The 22,836-nt window shown below is 46.0% G+C and overlaps 1 protein-coding gene across 1 annotated transcript in view; it reads left to right on the forward strand.

Moving 5' to 3' along the window:
• Positions 1-22,836, forward strand: part of LOC108920009 (unconventional myosin-XVI-like) — an 86,695-nt gene that overhangs the window by 26,717 nt on the left and 37,142 nt on the right. Inside the window, 14 exon segments of the mRNA XM_029258151.1 lie at positions 616-691; positions 1,248-1,389; positions 2,046-2,190; positions 3,855-3,965; positions 4,683-4,748; positions 5,407-5,534; positions 6,053-6,158; positions 8,536-8,647; positions 9,074-9,221; positions 11,582-11,705; positions 15,579-15,696; positions 16,518-16,589; positions 17,811-17,952; positions 20,371-20,443. Of these exon segments, the coding sequence (XP_029113984.1) occupies positions 616-691; positions 1,248-1,389; positions 2,046-2,190; positions 3,855-3,965; positions 4,683-4,748; positions 5,407-5,534; positions 6,053-6,158; positions 8,536-8,647; positions 9,074-9,221; positions 11,582-11,705; positions 15,579-15,696; positions 16,518-16,589; positions 17,811-17,952; positions 20,371-20,443 (1,563 nt within the window).

Below are 22,836 nucleotides of genomic sequence, written 5' to 3' on the forward strand. Positions count from 1 at the left end.
CTTTGAAAAGTCACATATCAAAGTGCTGATTGGCAGACCTCTTATATAGCTGACATTTACTGCTAACTGTCAACCATCCTAATATGACTCACCTCTACAGCTGTTTGTAATTCTGATTGTGACTGAAAAGTTAAATCCCTTTTTATGTGATTTTGTTATTTTCCTGTAAACATTCTGAAAGGAGGCCGACAACACGTGTCTTGCCATAAAAATGCTTTCACTTAACAAATTTAAGGATTGACAACGGTCACTGAATGCCTCTCACAGTCAATTGTACCTTAAGGAATCCAGGTACATATTTCTAATGAAATATCACACAAATCCCAAGGAGAGACCAGTTGATAGTTGAGACTTGAAACTTGAGACTTCAGGCCCAAACAATATTGCAGAATTATGTGCCCATGAAGAATGTATGAGACATCAGAGAAATTATAGTTACTTTCTTGTTTCAAATGTCAGCAAGGAAAACACGGGTGAACTGAAAAAAATAATGATGTTTTTAAATGACTGAAATGAGTAATACTTTATTGCAAGGACTCAGGTGTCCTAGATTTTTGATAGCTCCCATTGTCTAGTAAAGTGACATAGCCAATATGTGTGTATCGCTCTTTCCAGACCGATATTGCGGATCAGCTGCTGAGGCAGGGGATGAACCCTGTCCCTCTCGACTGTGACAAAGCGAAACCTTCAGGTAGGATTAGCTTCACCTTCGATGACGATTTCCTTAAAATCTTGCTTTGGTTGAGCTCTGCATAATAAGCTGAAAAAAGTACAAATTACTCATGTGCATTAATCAGTCAATGCAGAACACATAAGATGATCATTGATACTGTCAGAGAACTGATTTGTTGTGAATGAGATTATCTTCAAAAGAAAGGTTCACTCACACTCTGTACTAGAAGTAATCTGCTTTTACATATTGGTACACCAGAAAAAAAGGTTGCTTCCAGGTAGTACAGCTAGTTTGAAGTTGGGCCTTGGATGTTTGTGTATGTCTATGCATCTTCCTTGTTTTACCGCATTCTAACAGTAGCACTGATGTCTGCTGTTCACTTGGGAGATTGTGCATTAGTGGCAAATTTGCAGTGCTGCTGCTCTAGCTGGACATGCGTTGCTGTGCATCTATGCTGGAACTTTGATATGAAACTGTACCCCACGACTGAACCCCAGCTGGAGTTCTGCTGGCAAATTGTCAACCCATTTGTCGCATCATCGGTTGTCTTTGTCTGCCCCTTGTGGGTTTGTAGATATCGCTGTTCTGGACTGCATCGCAGGCGCACTCCAGAAGGCGGAGGAATGTTGGGAACAGAGACAGGAGGTTCCATCGTCTTCGTCCGACAAGTGGTGTGAGAGACTGGTCCCTGCCCTGCCCACTCTGAACAGGAAACTGTATGTGCTACTTCTCCAGCAGCTCCACTGCACCTAGCTGCATGTGTATTTTTAATGATTTTTTTTTCTTCTTCCTTTTCTGTGTGTTGTTTACTGTTATGAATAATAGAACTAAGAGTGCATATTGTTTACCTAAGCATGCCGTAACACAGCGTTAGCTTTCTGTTTTGAATTTGTTGCACTTTTTTCTGTGTAAGTAGTTATTAATTCACATAGCTCTGAGTCTGGATAGAGGGGCATGGCACAGAGAGGAGAAAATTTTGCAGTTGATTGCTGTATTGATTTAAGACAACCAAGGAAGAGGTTATTAGAAAAATATGAAATGGCTCTCCTGGGTTAACCAGGGTATGGAAGAGGGAATTATCGTTCTGCTTCAGTCAGGTTCAGTTCAAGGGCTGTTAATGTTTAAAAGACAGAAAGGCAGTCCGAGGGAGAACAACTGCTGGACAGTAGATCTCTCCTCGTATGGCCATGTTTCCATGGGATAGACTTTGAGCGGTAAAACCACCCATTGGCTCTTTATGATGTTGAAGGTCCTACAGCAGTTCCAAGCCAATACTCCCAAATGAATGGCAGTGGGGGTGGGAGACAGGAAAGAACCAGAGTTACCCCCCTTATCCTGGCTCACCAGCACCATTCTTCTGTGCATCCTGTAGGTATAACCTTACTTTCCCCATCTATAAACGGGACACCATCCAAGAGAAGAGTACCATGTTCCCTGACCATTCTATGACCCGACCAGCTTCTCGGTCCCATGCCACTGTTTGCCCCATGGCCATGAGTGCAGGCAAGCTGGAACAGGCAAGTCTACAGCTTCTTCACAGCAGCATTAGCTATAGCCATAACCTGCTAAGTTCATTTTCCTGTACAGGTAGTCCTTGAGTTAAGATGTATGTGGCTTATAACAATTCAGACTTAGGACAGCTGTCCCATCAAACTTATTTTTTTGCAAGTTCTGACGTTTCATCGTTACGTCTAACTGATGACTGTACCATCCGCTGTGCGATAACATCGGTTGGCCATGCTGCAGCAAGGCACCATATTTCTGACTGACTCGGCCATGTCTGTCAGCAACTGCATTTTATTTACAGAACTTTTTTTTTTTTTTTAATTTACAGAACATTTAATTTGTGATTCCATTCAAGTTACTATTTTATCATTTCTAGCCAGCAAAAATGTGAGCATTCTGGTGGTGCAGGAAAAAAAAAAAAAATAAAACCTTTTGAATGAAAGTGAAAATAATATTACAGCAAGAAAATATAATACATTTTATTATTATTATTATTATTATTGTTATTATTATTATTATTTTTTAGTGTTATTTGAACATTAATCATGTGTTAAATTATAAAAAACCTGTTTATATATGCTTATTGTTTATATAATACAGTATAAGGGGATTTGCGCCTTGCAACAGAGTCAGCTTACGACAAGGTCGTTGGAACATTGTCAGCTCCTTCTGTCCGCTGTAATGCTGTCTGTAACATAGGTTGACAAACACCTGCATAGCAATATATTACTCTTGAGGAATTGTGTTGGAGTTTCACAGTTATGTTTAAGAGATTTCCGCAGTAGATTATTGAGGTGGAATCTCAAGTTTAATATGAGGACTGGCCCCTTGGTCTGATAAATGTCTTAGTGAATTGCCTGGACTCTCTGTGTCTACGACACACTGGGTAGCGAGTTTATCTCTTCCATCAACCTTTGGGGGAGTTCAGTTCGTGCAAGATACTCAGGGCTTGATTAGGAGCGGGATTGCCATAAGCCTCCAGAAATGGACTCAGGACAAGGGTTCAAGGGGAATGAAGAGCAGAGACCCTGCCCTGTCCTACCAATCCACTAGCAGTCAAACCGAATAGAGTCAGTGAATCACTTATTGGTTTTATGGTGAAATAAAGGCAATACAGTGGCACTGTATTGAAACTGATTAAGTTTACATTTATTCATTTAGCTGATATGTTTCTGCAAAGCAACTTACAACATTAACCTACTTACAATTTATTTACCCATTTATACAGCTGGGTAATTTTACTGAAGCAGTTTAGGGTTAGTACCTTACTCAAGGGTGCAAAGACAGTGGGTGAGGTTAAAACCAGCAACCTTCAGATCCAAAGGCAGGTGCTTCTAACCACTATGCTATCAGCGGTTACAAGTCAGATGCACTACTGGAATGGATTATCCCTCTAAAAGAGATTTTATTCATTGGAGACCTGATTTTAACTATGAATATATGACAGAATTATATGAAACTCACAGAATGTGACTTGAGTAGCACAGAAGAGGATCTCTAGCATGACTCTATGAAGTTCTCAACTTTACACTAAGTTATGAGTAAAACTCAGCAAAAATAAAAATGCTAATGGGGTGTGACTCACAGGTCTCTGTGGACTCACATACAGCTCTTCATACTTCTGACTCCCTGTTCCTGCCACTTCGAACCATGACGGGAGCTTTCTTTGTTTCAGGTGAAGCTTATGCCTCCAGCACCCAACGACGACCTGGCCTCACTCAGTGAACTGACTGACAGCAGCCTTCTGTACGAAATGCAGAAGCGCTTCGGGAACGACCAGATCTACGTAAGAATTAGAGATCATTTTTATGAACAAATAAACCACTTATTTGCCCTTCTTTAACTGAAATGTAATGAAATTTCAGGATCATGCAGAACAATTACATTGAATCAAGGTCCAGATTTTCCATTGTTCAAATTATAATTCTGTGCCTTGGAAAACGGTAGACCATAAAACTCCCAGGTAACCTACAGCATGGCAGCTTTGCACTTTACAGGCTCCTGTTCCACTGCTCCTTTTGGAAAGGATATCTAGATTCTCTGTTGGCACTCGAGAGGGGTTCATATCATTCATTTACATGCCATTGTTTAATTAATGTCATATTAAAGACCACCTATCAAATTACCTTTATTATTGTTATTCCCACAGTATGTATATGAAAAGACCATTCTTCATCTGATGTCAGATTTTATTTTACTGGTGTAGAATCCTTCCTTCTGTAAATTTTTCTTTATTTTGTGATCTGTTGTATCGATGGTGTTAAGAAAATGCGAGTTTTGTTATACTGTACTGTAATTAAAATATTTTAAATGCAGTTCTTTTCTTTAATGCCCTGCAAACTGTTAGTAGATCAGACTGCAGGATGCTGTGACTCCCCTGTCCTGTAATGCCACACAGAACAGTGGTCCGTACTTCCGGAGACACTGCTGAATACTCTCTTGGGCCGCAAGGGCCTCTGGTCGGTTCTACCGAATGGACTATAATGGAGCTTTTGTCTTTCAGACCTACATTGGACATATTCTTTTGCTTGTCAACCCCAACAAAGAGCTTCCCATTTACTCCACACTGGTGAGTTTCTTTTTCTTTGCTTCCTCAATGTAACAGCAAAAACCAGTACAAAATTCAGTGTGTGAATGTGGAGTACAGTCTAAGAGGGAGAAGAAAATGTCATTTGCACAGTGAAAATTGGGCTTGATCTGCTTATAACTAATTCAGTATTTCCCTGTGAGGAATAATAAGGAAGTCTGTAAATTTTACAGAACGGCATTTTCATTAGCGGCGAAAAAACGGGGTCTGATTCAGACCTTACTGATGTAAAAATAGCTCTATTAGGCTTCTGGGGCAAATTGTTTCTGCTGTAATGGGATGAAAACGATGGCATTTTCCCCTAATACCCCCAGTTTCGAGGCTTTTAAACCAGTTGAAATCAGTCTAGGGATGGAGAGTAGAAGCTCGGAGCGGGAAGGTTCTGTTGTGTGTGCGCCGTGAAGATGTCAGTCCACCCTGCGGCCGTGGTTCGGTATAAGATGGACAGTGTGCAAAGTGGGTCAGGTCTTTCCTGCTGCCGAAAACTGACGTGCAGTGCAGTGACAGCAGTGTGGCGCGTTGCTGTGTGTTGCTGTGTGTTGGAGTATAGGGATGTAGTCGTTCGCTGCTTTCCTCTCTCTGTTTCAAGCGGAAACGCTGGGTTCTTCTCATTCTCGGCTTCCCCTTCTCCGCACTCCAGGTCAGCCAGCTGTACCTGAGCCGCAGCGGCCGCCCCAGCCCCTCGCTGCCCCCACACATTTTCTCCTCCGCAGAGAGAGCCTTCCACACGATGCTGGGCGAGCGCCGGCCGCAGTGCTTTGTCCTAAGGTACCGCTCACCCGGCTCCTTGTCCCTCGACTCCGGTAATCCCTGCGTCTGATGGCGCACCCGCTCTTCTGTGGATCCCAGTTTGTTATACTCACCATCAGATTTTGTGCTACTGACGACAATTTGCAGTTTTCCAAATTTCCAGCATATCCATTTGGCAGTTGTCATAGGCTATGAGACCAGCAAAGTATCAGCACAGCGTGGCTGCTTTCCTGGCAGTATGAAGAGAACCGCTAACTCATATATATGGTATCCTTGCATTATCCTCAACCCTGGGGAGCAGAGAACAGAGTATACACTGTGCCTCGCTAACATTCATGTACACCAACAGGCCTTTAACCATTCTGTCTCCCTCTCCGTTCCTTTCTGCACCTCTTGTTGATCTCCTGATTTTCTGCCTTCGTAACTCACCCTTTTTCTCTCTCATGCCCATTTCTCTGTTTGTCTGTCTGTCCGACTGTCTCTATCCGTGTGTCGACTTCTCCTTCGGGCCTTGTCCTGCTGTCCTCCTATCTCAGTGGAGAAAGCGGTTCGGGGAAGACGGTTGCCTGTCAGCACATTGTCCAGCATCTAATGGCTCGCTCCGGTCCCGTCAGCCTTGCCCTGGACTCCAGGATACAGCATGTGAGTCAGGGCTTTTGTCCCTCCCTCCACTGTGGACTGTGCAGGATACCAGGGGTCTTCATCTCCACTAACGCTGGTGCTGTCCGCACTTTCAGCAGCAGTTTTTATGAAACAAACTTTTATGGAAATACATTTAAAAAATATAAAATGTGTATTATATACCCATACTCATATTTATATGCATGCAAATACATTTCTTCTTGCATTAATGACTAAGGAGTCACAATGACTCATTTGTCAGCTTGCAACAGGATTAAATAACGTAGAAGCAGTTTATGTAAAAAGTGACAGTGACTTGTTAAGGACAGAGCAGACTGTCCTCTTCGGAGGAAAGCAGCCTGAGATTGTGCTGGACCAAACACTGACCGCCTCTCATCCCTTTCATTGGCATTAAGATGTATTCCTTAACCTTATCCATAATCCAACAAAATCAGTCTCATCTTGGGGTTGGAAGCCTTGTCTCGTACAGTGCTGCGAAAGTGTATGAACCCTATAGGGATGGTCATTATTCTTGTATAAAATAAACTTATAAAAGGTGATGGTGAGGTCACACTTATTACAAGCATTTACTCATTTATACAGCTGGGTAGTTTCTACTGAAGCAAAGGGTGCTATAGCCAGAGGTAGAAATTGAACCTCTAACTTTCAGATCCAGAGGCAGAGGCAGTAGCACCAACCACCACACTACCAGCTCTCCCCTTTTACACACTTGATTCTATTTGTTTCCTTGGTTTAACCAGTGCAACTTGGGGCTCACTTGTTCTTGCTCTTGCATTACATCTGTATTTCTACTACACACATGATTTCCTCTAAAGCATCGTATGGTATTGGCCATTACACACCTATTATGTCAGATGCAAAAGACTGCTTCTCATTAAAATACTGGTAAAATATGGTAAAATTAAGAGACACTAGGGGTTCACATACTTCCAATAAGTATTGTATTTTAAGTCTTTCCTAGCCAAGTATGTCTACACATATTGTACAAGGAATCTGACACAGTGGATCCCCATTCAGACTAATTTAAAAAAGCAGACCTGTATTAACAGAGTAAATATAAAGTAACAAAGTTTGATTGAAATACAATCAATATGGTAGAAATAGTACAATTATTTGCAGGGTGTGTATGTGCATATCTATCTAGGTAATATGAGCATAGAAATGAAAATGGTAGCAGTACTAAATTTAGATAGAAATACTGGTGACAATAAAAATTACTTTAGCGTATACTATAGTATTTACTGTGTGATCAATGCAATGTCTTAATACAGTGGCGGCCAACCCAATGGCCAGTGGCTTCAGGTGACCAAATGTAAAAGTGTGGCCGGCTGTTATTTGGTGAACCAAATAATAATGTCATAAATATTTCTGAAAATGTTGCAAAAGCTGTATAAATGTAGTTCATTGTAACATTGTTTAATTAGACTTTTCACCCATGACATTCAGAACACTTTCACTGAGAGAAACCTCTGTTTAGCTTTGTATGTATATTTGACTTTGACTGTCATTGTAGTTCTGGGAAAAAAAAAAAAAAAGTATTTTTTGTTTTTAAAAAAGTAATAGTGTGGCCATTTCCCTGGTTGACCAGCTTACAGAAATGGACAGGAGAAACATGCAGCTGCCCAGCCCTGTCTTAATTTCTTCAGAAGTGCAGTCCACCCTCTAGTGGGAAATCTCATAACTGTGTTTTACCTTTTCCTAAGAAGCTCCTCCTTACATTTAAGGGAAATGTTTGGTATAAGGGGGTGTGGTGGTGCAGTGGGTTGGACTGGATCCTGTTCTCTAGTGGGTCTGGGGTTCGAGTCCCACTTGGGGTGCCTTGCAACAGACTGGCATCCCATCCTGGGTGCGTCCCCTCCCCCTCTGGCCTTATGCCCTGTTTTGCCAGGTAGGCTCTGGTTCCCTGTGACCCTGTATGGGACAAGCAGTTCAGAGAATGTGTGTGTGTGTTTGGTATCAGGTGGTGTGGTGGTGCAGTGGATCATGGTGCTGCCTTTTGGCACCTGAGCTGTTTGGGTGCTGGGCCAACTTGGACTCAGTTTGTGTGTCCTCCCAGTGTCTTTCTTTGTTTCATCCCACATTCCAAAAACGCTGTTCAGGTGAGTTGGACCCACTCAATTGCTCATAGTGTGTGTGTGTGTGTGTGTGTGTATATGTGTGTGTGTGCATGCATGCCTACCCTGTGATGGACTGGTATCCCAGAGGGGTAAAACTGTTCCACCCCAGCCTGCACCCAGTGATTCTGCGACCGGCCCTGGATCGCGGTCACTCTGCCCAGGATAAGCGGTAAACGAAAGTGGTGCAGTGAGAGTTTTGTACCTCCACAGACTCACTGAGTCATTCGTTGAGCTGAGCATCACTTTTATGTCATTTCCAGGCAAATTGCATCCTTGAAGCGTTTGGTCATGCAAGAACGGAAATGAACAACAACTCCAGTCGATTCATTAAGTTCCTTTCGCTGCAGTATTCTGAGAAGACACTGATTAGCGGTAAATATGATTACTTTTCTTTCTGTGAACGATACAGAACTCTTCATGTTTACTGAGTGACACATGGCGAAGATGTTCTTCGTGGCTCATGTCTTTTTTGTTGCTGCTGTACACTGAGCACTGGAGCAAAGTCACTTTGTGATATTGTCAAAATGACCAAGAGAGGGAGCCACATGTTAACACTTCGTTTTTCACTCTTTTACACATTTCATAGCTACACACCACCAAGGTCATGTTCTCTATTCCCCATCAAAGTAGAACTAAATTACACTGTGGCAAATTAAAATTAAGCATATCGAACTTGATTGCTCATCTTAAAGTCAGTGTGACCGAGACCCTCCTATTGTGTATTTACCTTTTTGCGAGTGTGTATGTGTTGGTGTGATTGTCTAATTCAGCACTGCATACATGTGTTTCTCTCTCTAGTCAAATTGTACGTATACCTTCTGGAAAAGTCACGACTCGTGTGTCCACCGCGATGTCAACGCAACTTCAACATCTTCTACCTAATGGCAGAGGGGATGTCCTCTGAAGAAAAGAGCAGCCTGTTTCTCACTGATGTCCTGGCACACAGGTCAGTTCTTCATAGACAGGTCAGTTCTTCATAGACAGGTCAGTGCTTCACACACAGGTCAGTTCTTCATACACAGGTCAGTTCTTCATAGACAGGTCAGTTCTTCATAGACAGGTCAGTGCTTCACACACAGGTCAGTTCTTCATACACAGGTTAGTGCTTCATAGACAGGTCAGTTCTTCATAGACAGGTCAGTTCTTCACACACAGGTCAGTTCTTCATACACAGGTCAGTTCTTCATAGACAGGTCAGTTCTTCACACACAGTTCAGTTCTTCACACACAGGTCAGTGCTTCACACACAGGTCAGTTCTTCATACACAGGTCAGTGCTCCATACACAGGTCAGTTCTTCACACTCATTTCAGTGCTTCACACACAGGTCAGTTCTTTGCACACAGGTCTATGCTTCACACCCTAGACTATACTTCACATATAGGTCAGTACTTCATATACAGGCCAGTACTTCATGCACAGGTTAGTGCTTCACTCTCAGATCAGTAATTCACACACTGCTCAGTAATTTGCACCCTGAACTATACTTCACATATAGGTCAGTACTTCACAAGCCAGTCAGTGCTTTACATACAGGTCAGTACTTCACCCAGGGGTCAGTACTTTACACACAGCTCAATGCTTCACACACATTTCAGTACTTCACTCTCAGGTCAGTAACTCACACACTGGTCAGTAATTCACATACAGGCCAGCACATCTTGCACAGATCAGTGCTTCACACGGGTTGGGGATTTACCCACATTTTAACATTTCACACACAAAATTACCAGGAGAGGGAGCCAGAGGTTAGCAGTGTGAGCTACAGTTTACTTTCTGTGTGCTTACACGTTCTGTACCTCACCCCTGCATACCAACAAAGTCATTTTCTCACCAAACGTGTAACTGATATTGTTATTTATCTGAGTGGTAGTTTATAAGTGAATTAAATTAAAGGGTTAAAAACAAAGCAAAAAAAAAAACGTAACGATTTCTCATGCGACGTTCATGAGGGGACAGCGGGGAGTGCCACTATACATGACACAGAGCTGTAAACTGGAGGTCAGTGGTTCGAGGCCCACTCCTCGCTGCTCTGCAGTATCCTTGTGTGAGGCATTGCCCCATTAAACTACCCAGCTGCATAAATGGGTTAGGGTTGCAAAGGTTCTTTGGATTAAAGCGTTACTTATTTCACATGATCGTGTGGAACTTGATGTGATTTATCCACGGGTTCAGTAATGTATATACAGGAAATGAGCTCATACGATTTTTTTGTAGTTTACACCTATGTCAGTGGCCAGGTGCACACACCACTCCAATGGGTGTGAAAGGTCTCCCAAAAAGATTTCAGTAAGCATTGAGCTGGAAGCACCTTGGAAAGTCTGGATGGATCTCACGTGAGCATCTTCCACATCCTTCCAGTCAGCTCAGCATCAGGTCTGCACTCAGATTGCATCCGAATACTAATACCTTTAGTGAATTAAGTGGAAGTAACTCTCTCTCACACACACAGACACACACATTGTCTGAACTGCTTGTCACATACGGGGTCACGGGGAGCCGGAGCCAACCTGGCAACACAGGGCGTAAGGGACACACCCAGGACGGCACGCCAGTCCATCTTAAGGCACCCCAAGCGGGACTCAAACCCCAGACCCACTGGAAAGCAGGACCTGGTCCAATCCACTGCACCACCATGCCCCCCTAGAAGTAGCACTTGAACGTTAAATTATTATTATTATTGTTGTTATTATTATTATTATTATTATTATTGTTATTATTATTATCCTGACAGTGCTGCTGTAGAGACACATAATCAGCAGGTTCAAAAGTTCACCCATGGTGTGGGTGTTTGTGTGAGGGTGTTGCGTAAACATTCCTCACATATTCAGTGACCTAGATCATGGTAAGGAGCTGGGGATCATTGTGGAGCCTCGTTAGAGCTAGTAAGCGTGTTTCTGCACACGCAATGGCCCTCTCGGCTCTCCTCATTCCTCCCCCCCTCTCCCACTGCCGATGGGGGGGGGTGCAAGCCACAACCACGCTCACGTCGTTCCTACTGCAGAGGCAGACGCACAGGGCTCCAGACACCTGCCCATGTTTGTGCCAGAAAGGCAGACATGGCTGTCACGGGTTTGTTTACACACACCCAGGTAGCGTTGTTTACACATAAACAGCTCCGGGCTCCGCCTCTCTGGAAAGCTGCTCAGACTGGCAAGTGGCAGCAGCAGCCCCAAAGCGGTGCACTGTCTCAGCTTGTCCAGGCGAACGGCAACCTCACGATGATCTGTCCACGAAGTCTTGGTTTCAGCTGCTGAACGCGTGTGTGTTTTTCTGTGTGCCTCTGTGCGTGTGTGACCCTCTCCAGGTACCTGCGCCAGAGTGGGGCAGGAGACAGGGCAGGAGACGTGGCGGCGGCAGGCGCCACCCACGGCATGGACAAGCTGCTGGAGCTAAAGCAAGCCCTACATGCACTGGACTTTAGCGACCTGGTGGGTGTAATCGGAGGGGAACTCAGAGCTGCGTGACATCTGCGCACACACACACGGACATGCACACCAAACTCAACGAAATAAACACATCTTCTCACGCATTCAGTAAAAAAAAAAACAAAGAAATTCCCAACACATCAGTTTATCTGATACTTTTCTCCAAAGCAACTTACAATTATTTACCCATTTTAACAGTTGAGTAATTTTTACTGAAGCAGTTAGGGTAAGTACTTTGCTCAAGAGTACTACAGCCAGAGATGGGGATCAAACCCATGACCTTTGTATCCAAAGACAGCAGCATTAATCAATGCACTACCAGCACTGCCCACGGTGCTTTTGAGAGAGCAGCTGTTAACTGGTGGTATACGATAAGCGAAAGGTCCCGACTTATTCATATTGAAAAACGCTGGTTTACTCTCTTTTAAAATGGTCGCATCTGAGGGAAAGATAAAACCAGGAAACAACCAGACATCAGGAAAATAATGGGCAGACAAAAGGAATAATAAACGGCCCAAGTACGAAACCTGAGGGCAGGAATGATGAGAACTGCACAGATCGCACTGGGTGATGCACATGACTACACAGAAGAGTAGGAATGGGTGAACCGGTGTGTTTGCACTAGACTAACTGCTCCTCCACCAGCAGCAGAGCAGCCTGACCTTCAGAAACGCTGTTAAGCGAAAAGCCGCAAGCAGCATTTCCAGCCGGAGCGATCGGGGTGTGTGTTTGGGCCTGATTATGCAAGTCCGCGTGTGCCTTGCTCGATGTTTTTCTCAAAGTCAGCACTGTGAGACTGACAAACCCCTCCACAGTCACATTTTCCTGACAGCGGGGCGTGGATGCGAGAGCTTCCCACATGTCCCCTTTGAAACCGCAGCGATCATGATACATAGTTAATGTCACGCGTGGCGCTCCGTGGCCGCGGTTTGCAGGTCATGGACATTGGGCAGCGGGCAGCGACAGCGCTCTCCCTGTGCCGCTGCAGCTTTCCGTCACCAACTGTCTGTCTCGGCAGGTGGCTCGCGGAGGTACGCTGTTCCTCAACACACCTCCTGCACTCCTGCGTTCATATTTTCATTGCTCAGCTGATGCTTTTATCCAGGGCTATTAAAAAACCAATTACACAACTGAATACAGCATCTGGGCAACCAGGGCAGGACTTGTGTGGGACGAGCTGGACAGAATAGCGAAACCACACGGCCCACAAGCGGGTCTCTGTGATTTACCATGTAAAAGCTGGGAAGACAACTCTTAGTGTAGTGGTTAGTATGACTGCTTTTGGACCTGAAGGTTGCAGGTTCAAGCCTCCTCTCTGGCTGTTGTACTCTTGAGCAAGGTACTTACTGTAAAATTTGCCAGCTGTGTGAATGATTGTAACCTTAGTATTGTAAGTCACTTTGGAGAAAAGTGTCAGCTAAATAAATAAATGTAAGACACGTGGGCTCATTTTCTGATGAAACCTGTTAACTGAATGCCACATTAAAGGGAAAAAAATTCTAGTTTCCAGCCAACAGATTCCCGTTTTTAACACACCGTGAACTACGGTGAGGCCCTTCTCTTTTTCTTCAGTTTGCAGCCTTCCTATAAAAAGTCCCTCTCATTAACCACTGTGTTAATTGCTGCCTACCGTAGAGTAGTGTAACGTTTAGAGGGCGGTCATCACCATACGGCCAGTACCCTGACCAGCTGCACGCGGCCCCCCACGTACACATGTACAAATACACACCGACGGCGCTACAGCGATAGGCTTTCTCATGCTGCTGTGCTGCTCCACGATGAAATCCTCAGACTGCACGCTGAGCTACACGACAGCAAGTCCCAGCAATAAGAAGCAAATGCTCATTCCCTCATCTGAGGGTATTTACCCATAATCCTTTCCCCGAGCCACTGCCAAAAACTGCACACACACACACACCGTCCCGCCAAACATAGTCCCGGAGCTCCGTATTGATGAAAGCTGTACTTTCACTGTGACGTCTTCATTTAATCCGGCCAGTTGTGTCTGTTAAATAAATAATGCCCTTACACTGTCGTGCGGAGAGGGAGGCACCCAGAAGGGCTGTATTTGCATGAAAAAGGTTCACTGAAACGACCGACTGCAGTTCCTACAAAGGCAGCGAAAAGCGAAACGGAAAAATACGTGAGAACAGGAAAGAAAATGTGGTCAAACCACATGGATCCACGTGCAAAACACGCTAGGTTACCGCACGCTCACCGGCAAGGCCACCAACTGCCTCGTATGGTGCCCTTCGCCGTCGCGCAGCGTTGTCCATGAATTGTGGCCCCTCCCCATGGCTTCCCCCTCGATACAAGCACTGTATTTACTGCTTATGTCCGGCAGCTACGTTCAATGGCCATTAACTATGTTATTACTGTATTATGATTTTTATTTAGTTGACCTCTTTGTGCAAGGTGTTTCACCCCGTGACCCAGTCTGCATCGACTGTTTCATTATCATACCTATTGACAAAGAGCGCATAGTCACACACACATACGCAGACGCAGCTTTTCGGCCCTCTGTTTTGGAGCTCACGCTGTGTTCATTCTCCCAACCATTAGATTTGGAAAAACACCCCTCCGTGGGATCACTTCAGCCTTCATCTTTTTAGGGGATGGATTATTGGATAACGGGGAATTTAGGCGCCGTATGGGACAGCAGGTAGCACAGTGTAGAGCTGTCGCCTTACACTCATAGAACTGAGGCCTGTATCCCACCTCCTGGCATAGTACTTTTGAGCAAGGTACTTAACCCTTAATTGCTTTAGTTGGAAAAAAAATACACACACACACACACACACACACACACAGCTGTATAAATGGGTAAATCTTTGTGAGTAGCTTAGAATTCTAAGTTGCTTTGATGAAAAGCATCAGATAAATAAATAAATAAATAAAAAAATGTAAATGCAAATTCCATGAACCATTCTCAACCTCGTGCAAGGATATACACAGTAAATGGGGGGAGGTGGCAGGAAAGTGAGTGAGGTGTTTACTACACTTTACTACACTTGCTGTGAAACAGTGAATGATAACGGTTGAGATGAGCCCTGTATTTCCCACTGGATTCCCAGGCTGCAGTTGGAAGAGAGCGATGCTGTAGGCGCAGTGTGGCAAAGGTTTTAAGAGCTGAGGAGGAGGATGCCCCACATACACACACGCGGACAAGTAGCGTCTGACTAATGAACTCCGCTTGGCGAAATCCGATTTCCCAAGACACAAACCGGCACATCTCCTGACCACAGGTCAGGCCGCATGCTGTGAGAGCCGTACGAGGGTGTTACGCTGCAGCAATGACACACACACACACACACACACACACACACACACACACACACACACACACACACACACACACACACACACACACACACACACACACACAGTAAATGTGCAAGCTGATAAGGCCATACAGAAATAACGTGGTCACCAACACGGAGCGCCAGGGTACAAGCTCATTCTGTGCTGGAGATTGCTGTCGTGCGATGGTGGGGGTGGGATCGGCCCCGTTTCACCGCCTGGCCTGAGCTGGGAAGCAGCACAGGGGCTCCTGACCTCCAGCCAAGCGCAGCGCGCTAATCCTCCCCGGAATCGCCTCCATCGGCTTCATTAAAGAGGGATTTGTCCCATCATCCGATCATCGGAACACAGCCCTGGCTGCCTCTTCGTTAGGGTTTTTAAAACTATGCGCGCAGGCACCTGGCTCATCTCTTCCCTTAAATACTGTACCGCGTGTTGTCAGGAGGTAGTAATTAGCCGCTTGTTTGATGTCAGGGGTCCGCGATCGGGGTCCGATTCAGGGAATCGTGGGGGATCACGATAAAATCCTCCGCCTTTGTTCCTCTGTGTTATTCGTGCTCTTATTTCCTTTTTCAGGAAGTGGAAAACCTGTTTCGCATTCTCTCTGCGGTGCTGCATGTTGGGGACCTGGCCTTCGCCAGCCACGGCGACGCCGACACAGTGTTCGTGACCGACCCCTGCTTGCTGGATCAAGGTCAGACGCGAGCGTGGGCCGACGGCCGCAGTGACGGGATTCGACCAGCAGGGGTCGCGTTGGCCGGCACGCAGCCAGGCAGGCACTGCAGCGGGAATGGTGTCACACGCCATCCTCGGTTGTTTACATCAGTTCTGCAGCAGTGCCACGGGGAACGGCTCGGCGGATCGCTGCAGACCGCTGCGGGCCGGCCTGCGCATCCGTGTGAAAGCCGGCCACGTGTCCGCGGAAGCGCTTGAGTCATCCCGCGCAGCATTACTCACACACTCAGCAGGGTTAGAATATTAATTTCTGACTTTATATAACAGCGCCTGCATTACAGTAAGCTGTGACCTGGAAGACGGTAAACAAGTGACGTCAGACAGCAGCAGCGTTGCTCACTCATGGCTCCGTAAGTGGAAGCGCTGAGGAGTGTCACGGGTGCGTCAGGTCGCCACGGCTGACGTCTGACAAGGGCCAGGCTCACGGTGGCAGCACCTTGGGAAGCCTGCTGTGCACTTTCGAAGATGCGCCGCTTTGACGCTTCTTAAACATTATTAAACAAATTGCAAATAAACAACACAAAACTGGCAGATGAAACGCTCGGGCTGGCGCACTGCGGGGGGGCGAACGGCGCTCTGCTGTGATTTGAACCGACGAGTGCTTTACCTAACGAATTAACGTGCGCCCCCCCGGCGGCAATATACTTAGCACATGATCGTGATGATGGAAGCCAGAGATTAAAGATCAGAGGGCAAGCACGAGTTCACCGGGAGTGGGTGTAGATGGGGTGCGAGAGCAGCTGAGTGATGCGATCCAACTTGTTCTTCTCTTTCCTGTAGTGTCAGCGATGCTGCAGGTGCCCTCCCAGCACCTGGGGTCTGCCCTGACATCTGACGTGAAGTATCTGAAAGGTAAATATCACTCACTCTCGGGGTGGGATGAGTTTCTGTTTTAAGCCCCCCCCTCCCCCGACCCTCCATAATTCATTTAATCATTTTTTTCATTCATTCTGGTCATGGCTGGTGTTAGTACCGTCCCCTGTATCTGAAGTCGCAGCAGCTAAGCGGCCAGCGTCTGGGATCGAGAGCAGCGTGGGATTCCGGTGACAGGAAGCCGACGGCCAAATCCGTAACTGTCCCCAGTCATCGCGCAAGGAAAGCTCAGAGCGGTTAGCTTTACATCACGTCCCTAACCAGTCAACGCAGAGGGACACAAACTGACCGTTCCACCAAAGTCAGACAGACGTACAAACACCCTCCACACACACACACACACACACACACACACACACACACACGCACGCACAGCTGACACCCTGTGATCGCTGATAGATGAAGTTAGGGAAGGTATCTGTGAGGATGACTCTGTCTTCCTTCTGACATCTGTGGCGCTGCTCTCACTGTGTCTCTGATGCTGCGTCTTTGATGACACCGTCTGCGTGTCTGTAAATCCGCTTTCACTGTGCGATCCTGCTGTCTCTCGGTGAGGGGCCAATTTTGGAACGTATCCTGATGTTTCCCCATCTACGTACTGACTGCCTGTCTGCCTGCCTGTCCCTTTACTTGCTTGCAGCATCACTGTTTTCTGTTTGCCTTTTTTCTCTAATATGCTCCAACTCTAGGGGTCTCTGTATTACTTGGTGTGATGTAGAGCTGCAGTGTGTATGCATCACATATCCATGGTTACTGGTTACCTGTTTGATCCTGTTGTTTTTGACCCGACCGATTAGTTCTTGTGTCATAACACTTGTGGACGAGTGACGCCGAGCACCGTCAATCCAGTTTCTGAAAGAGTACACTTTTGGCCAGGGAAAAATGTGGAGCATAAATGCACTTTGTGAGCGATCTTACCATGTCTGGGTGGATGATTTTAAGATCTGTAAATTGTGTGCTCAGGACGTGTCTGATGCAATCACACACAGCAGTTGCCTGTTGCCCCTGAAAAGGGATGATGAACTGGGGTTTGCAAGTGATCATGCTGCACATCCTTGGATGCAAAGAGCTGTGATGCCGTGCAGTGTGTCTTTCATTCTGACCCCAAGAGGAAAACCTACCAGTAAAATTCAGCTGCGTTTTTAAGGATCTAGTGCCTGACCTCTGGACAGTAACATTTACATCACCTATTTTCCCCAGGTGATGTCATCAGCACCCGACACACAGTGGAAATGGCCAATTTTTACAGGGATCTTCTGGCTACATCTCTGTACAGCAATATATTCAGCTTCCTGGCCAATTGCCTCAGTTACTACCTGCAGGGTCAGGAAGAGGACAACAGGTAAGATGGAGACCAAGAACACGGACAAAGGGTATATGTGGTGTACAGAACCAAAGAGGTCATAGGAAGGTGGTTGGGATCTTAGACATTATGGACATCAGATTGTACTGCTTAGCTGTACTCTCACGTCAGCTTACGTTCCTCATGTCTAACAGCACAGCAGTGCAGACTGTGAGAGCGGCAAAGTGTCATGTATTTGTAGAGCTCACACACAGTCCAGTCTCTTCCTCTCCACAGGACTAGGGCACATGAACATAAAGTGCTCTAATTACTGTAATTAAGACCAGAGAGACCACTGGAGTAGAGCAGAGGAAAGTCATGGGCAATAAGTCTGCCATATCTTTGACCGCATGTTCTACACGGCTGCTGTGAGCCTGTGCTTTTCAGATGGACACCTGCATAACCCCTTGTGGAATTTTGCGCTTTATAATATATTGATAAGTAAAAAATTTTGGCAAACTGTGTTTTCACTTCAATTCATTTCATTTGAAAATTCACATTTTCAAATATTTTCAGGGGTGGTCACTTTGTTGGAGATTTTTCCAGTATGAATGTTACAGCAGTAGGGGGTACAGCGGTGCGGTGGTGCAGCAGATTTGGCCGGGTCCTGCTCTCTGGTGGGTCTGGGGTTCGAGTCCTGCTTGGGGTGTCTTGCGACGGACTGGCATCCCATCCTGGCTGCGTCCCCTCCCCCTCCAGCCCTACACCCCCCGTTGCCGGGTTAGGCTCCGGCTCACCGTAACCCACTTGGGACAAGTGTGCGTGTGATGTTACAATATAGGTCTGCTTTCCCTTAAAAGGAGTCTGAACATTTTTTGCCTAAATGGTAACATTTTGAAACAGTCATTTGGCTCTTGGGCAAATTCATATACTTACATACTTATTTACTTTTGCACAACATAGTCCACATTAGATCCTGCATGAACAGTACTGATTGATGCATAGTAGCAATTTCCTTTACAGCTAAATGTTGTAAAAGAAATTGAAAATAGTACATTTTGTGCAGTGTTTATATATTCAGAATGTTTCGTTTTGAATTATAGGTTGTTTGTACTTCGGGATTATGGGGTTCGGGGCTCGTTGCTACGGGCTGTTCGTTCCCTGTATGACCGGAGCAGGAGCTTGGTTCGCATTGCCGGCAGTAAGTCAGACCTGTTCCCGGTGCATGTTGGACTCCGCCAGGGCTGCCCTTTGTCACCGATTCTGTTCATTATCTTCATGGACAGAATTTCTAGGAGCAGCCAGGGAACAGAGGGTGTCTGTTTTGGTGGCCGCGAGATCTCGTCTCTGCTTTTTGCGGACGATGTGGTCCTGTTGGCTTCATCAAGTCAAGACTTGCAGCGTGCACTGGGGAGGTTTGCAGCCGAGTGCGAAGCGGCGGGGATGAGAATCAGCACCTCCAAATCCGAGGCCATGGTTCTCAGTCGGAAAAAGGTGGATTGCTCCCTCCGGGTTAGGGGGGAGTTGCTCCCTCAAGTGGAGGAGTTTAAGTATCTTGGGGTCTTGTTCACGAGTGAGGGAAAAATGGAGCGGCAGGTCGACAGACGGATCGGTGCGGCGTCTGCAGTAATGCGGTCATTGTACCGGTCTGTTGTGGTGAAGAGGGAGCTGAGTCGTAAGGCGAAGCTCTCAATTTACCGGTCGATCTACGTTCCTACCCTCACCTATGGTCATGAACTCTGGATCATGACCGAAAGAATGAGATCGCGGATACAAGCGGCAGAAATGAGTTTCCTCCGCAGAGTGGCTGGGCGCACCCTTAGGGATAGGGTGAGGAGCTCAGTCACCCGGGAGGAGCTCGGAGTAGAGCCGCTGCTCCTCCGCATCGAGAGGAGCCAGTTGAGGTGGCTCGGGCATCTGTTCCGGATGCCTCCTGGACGCCTCCCTGGGGAGGTGCTCCGGGCTTGTCCCACTGGGAGGAGGCCTCGGGGCAGACCCAGGACACGTTGGAGAGACTATGTCTCCCGGCTGGCCTGGGAACGCCTTGGGGTTCCCCCAGAGGAACTGGAGGAGGTGTGCGGGGAGAGGGAAGTCTGGAGGACTCTGCTCGGACTGCTGCCCCCGCGACCCGGCCCCGGATAAAAGCGGAGGAAGATGGATGGATGGATGGATGGTTGTTTGTCACTGTTTATTACAACTCACAAATTACTCTTATTCCTGGTGACATTTGCCATCCATGGCATGTGTGCTATGTGCACAAAGAACAAAAGCCCAGAGCCAATACCTTACAGACCCTCTAGGCTAGGAGGGCTGGATCCTGCTCCCATAAGGCACAATTTTCAGAGAAACTTTCTGAAAAAAAAAAAAAAAAACAAAATTGGCTATGCCTGTTCCAGACCGAGTCTCACCTTTCTCTGACTTGCATTTCTTTTTCTTTTTTGCCGTGTCTGGGTCTTCTCATGTACGTGTGTTTTGCAGGAGTCCGAATCTTGAAATTGGAATTTTGGACATTTTTGGATTTGAAGAATTCAAGAAAAATGGCTTTGAACAGGTAAAGATGCCATTTAATAAATAATAAATGAGCTTCTCAAGTCCTTGTTTTCTCCTTCTATCTGAGCGGTGTGTTCTTGGGAATATTTCCCAGTCCCTGTGTAATTTATCTTGTCCGGAACTTTATTAGTCATCACCGTTCACTGCAGGCTCAGACTCGGCCCGGCAGCAGCAGCGGTCACACCAGGCTGTGCCTGATCCTATGGTATGAATGCATTTCCATTCCAAGGCCCTGTACTCATGTCCTTGTGCCCATGGATCCATAGTCTCTCCCCCTGAGTTGTAGTGCTGCTTATGTCCTCCAGCAGGTGGCAAAGTAGTTCGGGACCTGGGCTGATCAACAGCCCTGTGCTCTCGAGCAAGCCGTCTAAGCTATCATCTGACCTAATCTCAGTAGCATTGAGCTTTAACATTGCAACAAATGGTAGTTTCAACTGTCTGAATGTGACCTGTGGGGTATAATTGCCTCATTTCTGGAGTGATGTGTATGGCGATGTTGCTAATGTAATTTGTTTAGCTGGGGACATTTACCGCAGAACGGCTACCCAGCTGAGGTTACTGCTTTCCGATGATTCAGAGGTGTGTGCTGTTTCTTAATCTATTTAAGTCATCCATTTTAATTTTATGTTCAGATCAGTGCTCTGTTAGCAATTTTACCACCACATAAACACATGTTTTCAAAGCATGTAATTGTGCTTGTGTTGTACTTGAAGACATCTTTACCAGAAACCTTTATAACAAAGCCTGCAATTGTATATCTAAGACAACACACATCCATGGCCTTTTGCAGCAAAGCATGTAATTGTGTTTTCTGAGGACATTTGAGCAGTGCCCTGCCTGACAGACAGACCTTGATGTGGTCCTGACAGTCTGTTATAGCTGAGTGGAAATGAGGACATTATCTTTGTGGTCAGCTGCTCCAGTAAGAAGCCTGGAGCCCTAAGCGGTGATCTTTTCCACAGCTGGGCCCTGTGATCCCACACAATTTCCCACAAGCCAGCTCAGAAACACAGAGAACATCGAGCACATTCTGCATTTCATGATGCCGCTGCAGTGCCAGTGGACGGAAGAAAAATTCGCTTTTGCAGATTTCCTGATCATGACCCCCAAGGAACTGTGACTGATGTTGGCAAAAAATAATTTTTATCACTTAAAGTAAGATGGTTGTGTTTGGCATTCCTGTAACGTCATTGTCACTCTCGACAAAATCTGACCGTCAAGACCTGAAGTGCTTTTTTGAGCGAGACTCTGAATCTGAGAAAGGGCATTGTTAAGAATTAAGTCGGATTACATATGCTGCTTTTTGTAATTCTGTTTTAATGTGGAGAAAGAGTCTAAAGGTTTTGTTTCCTCACCGAAACCCAACTCTAAGAGGATCTTGGAGGATGATGAGCGCTGATCCTCAGCCCAGAGAACCAGAAGAAGATCTTCACTCCCTCCACCTCTTTACATATGCTTCATGTTGTATTCAGAAAATGTAGAGCGCCTCTTAGCCTCTTGCCATGTGCGTGTTTACGTGTGCTGCAGCATAACACGGTATAGCGTCTGCATGAGCGGGTCCTGAAGAACAGGCAGAAAGGGGCTGTGATGGTACGGTAAATCCCACACTGTATGGAGGTGAAAGAGCTTTTACACGAGCTCCCCTGTGGATTCCACAGTAGGAGGAAAACGGGAGCCACGTCAGCCACAGGTGCATTTCTCTCACTCCCTGAACTGCAAAAGTATGCGTTTGCGGCGAGGCCGGCTTTCTGAGGACATGACCAAAGCTCGGGTCGAAAAAGGATCAGATGCCGCGGGTGATGTTGGACCTTTCCATCGCGGCTCTTCTGTTGGATCGCATTAGTCAGTACCTCCTCTTATCGGCAAGTTTCAAACGCAGGTATACAGCCAGGACCATCTGCGATGATGGGAAAATGCCTTGGTAATCGTTAACTGTCTGTGACTGAGAAGTGTTGCCACTCATCTTTCCGTAAATATTTTGAAACAGAGGTTATTTTCATTTATCTGTCTTTTTTTTGCCGTTTAGTTTGTTACCGAACACTTTATCAAAAGAGTCTCGATGTTTCAGCTTAGGCTTCTCCCATTCAATGTTTAAAGTTCTCCCATTTGCAAAGCAAGATACCTCCATATCTTACTTTAACCACATGCCCAGTGCCTGATCTTCTGTGGAACATAAAATTGAAACCTTTTGCTGACAAGTCAAAGTTACTTGTAATACCAGGTACCCACAGCTCTGTAGCTCTCGCTACTGAGAGTGTTAGTGGGGGGCCACTGTCTCAGAGATCGGAAAGACACAGAAGGTGCCATCTGTGACACTAGCACTTCGCATCCATCATATTTTTTATAGGTGAAAATTAGTTACATAACAGAGGATCATCTGAAGAGCTACGCTAG

The sequence above is a fragment of the Scleropages formosus genome, chromosome 14 (genome assembly GCF_900964775.1).
Source record: "Scleropages formosus chromosome 14, fSclFor1.1, whole genome shotgun sequence".
Taxonomy (NCBI): Eukaryota; Metazoa; Chordata; class Actinopteri; order Osteoglossiformes; family Osteoglossidae; genus Scleropages; species Scleropages formosus.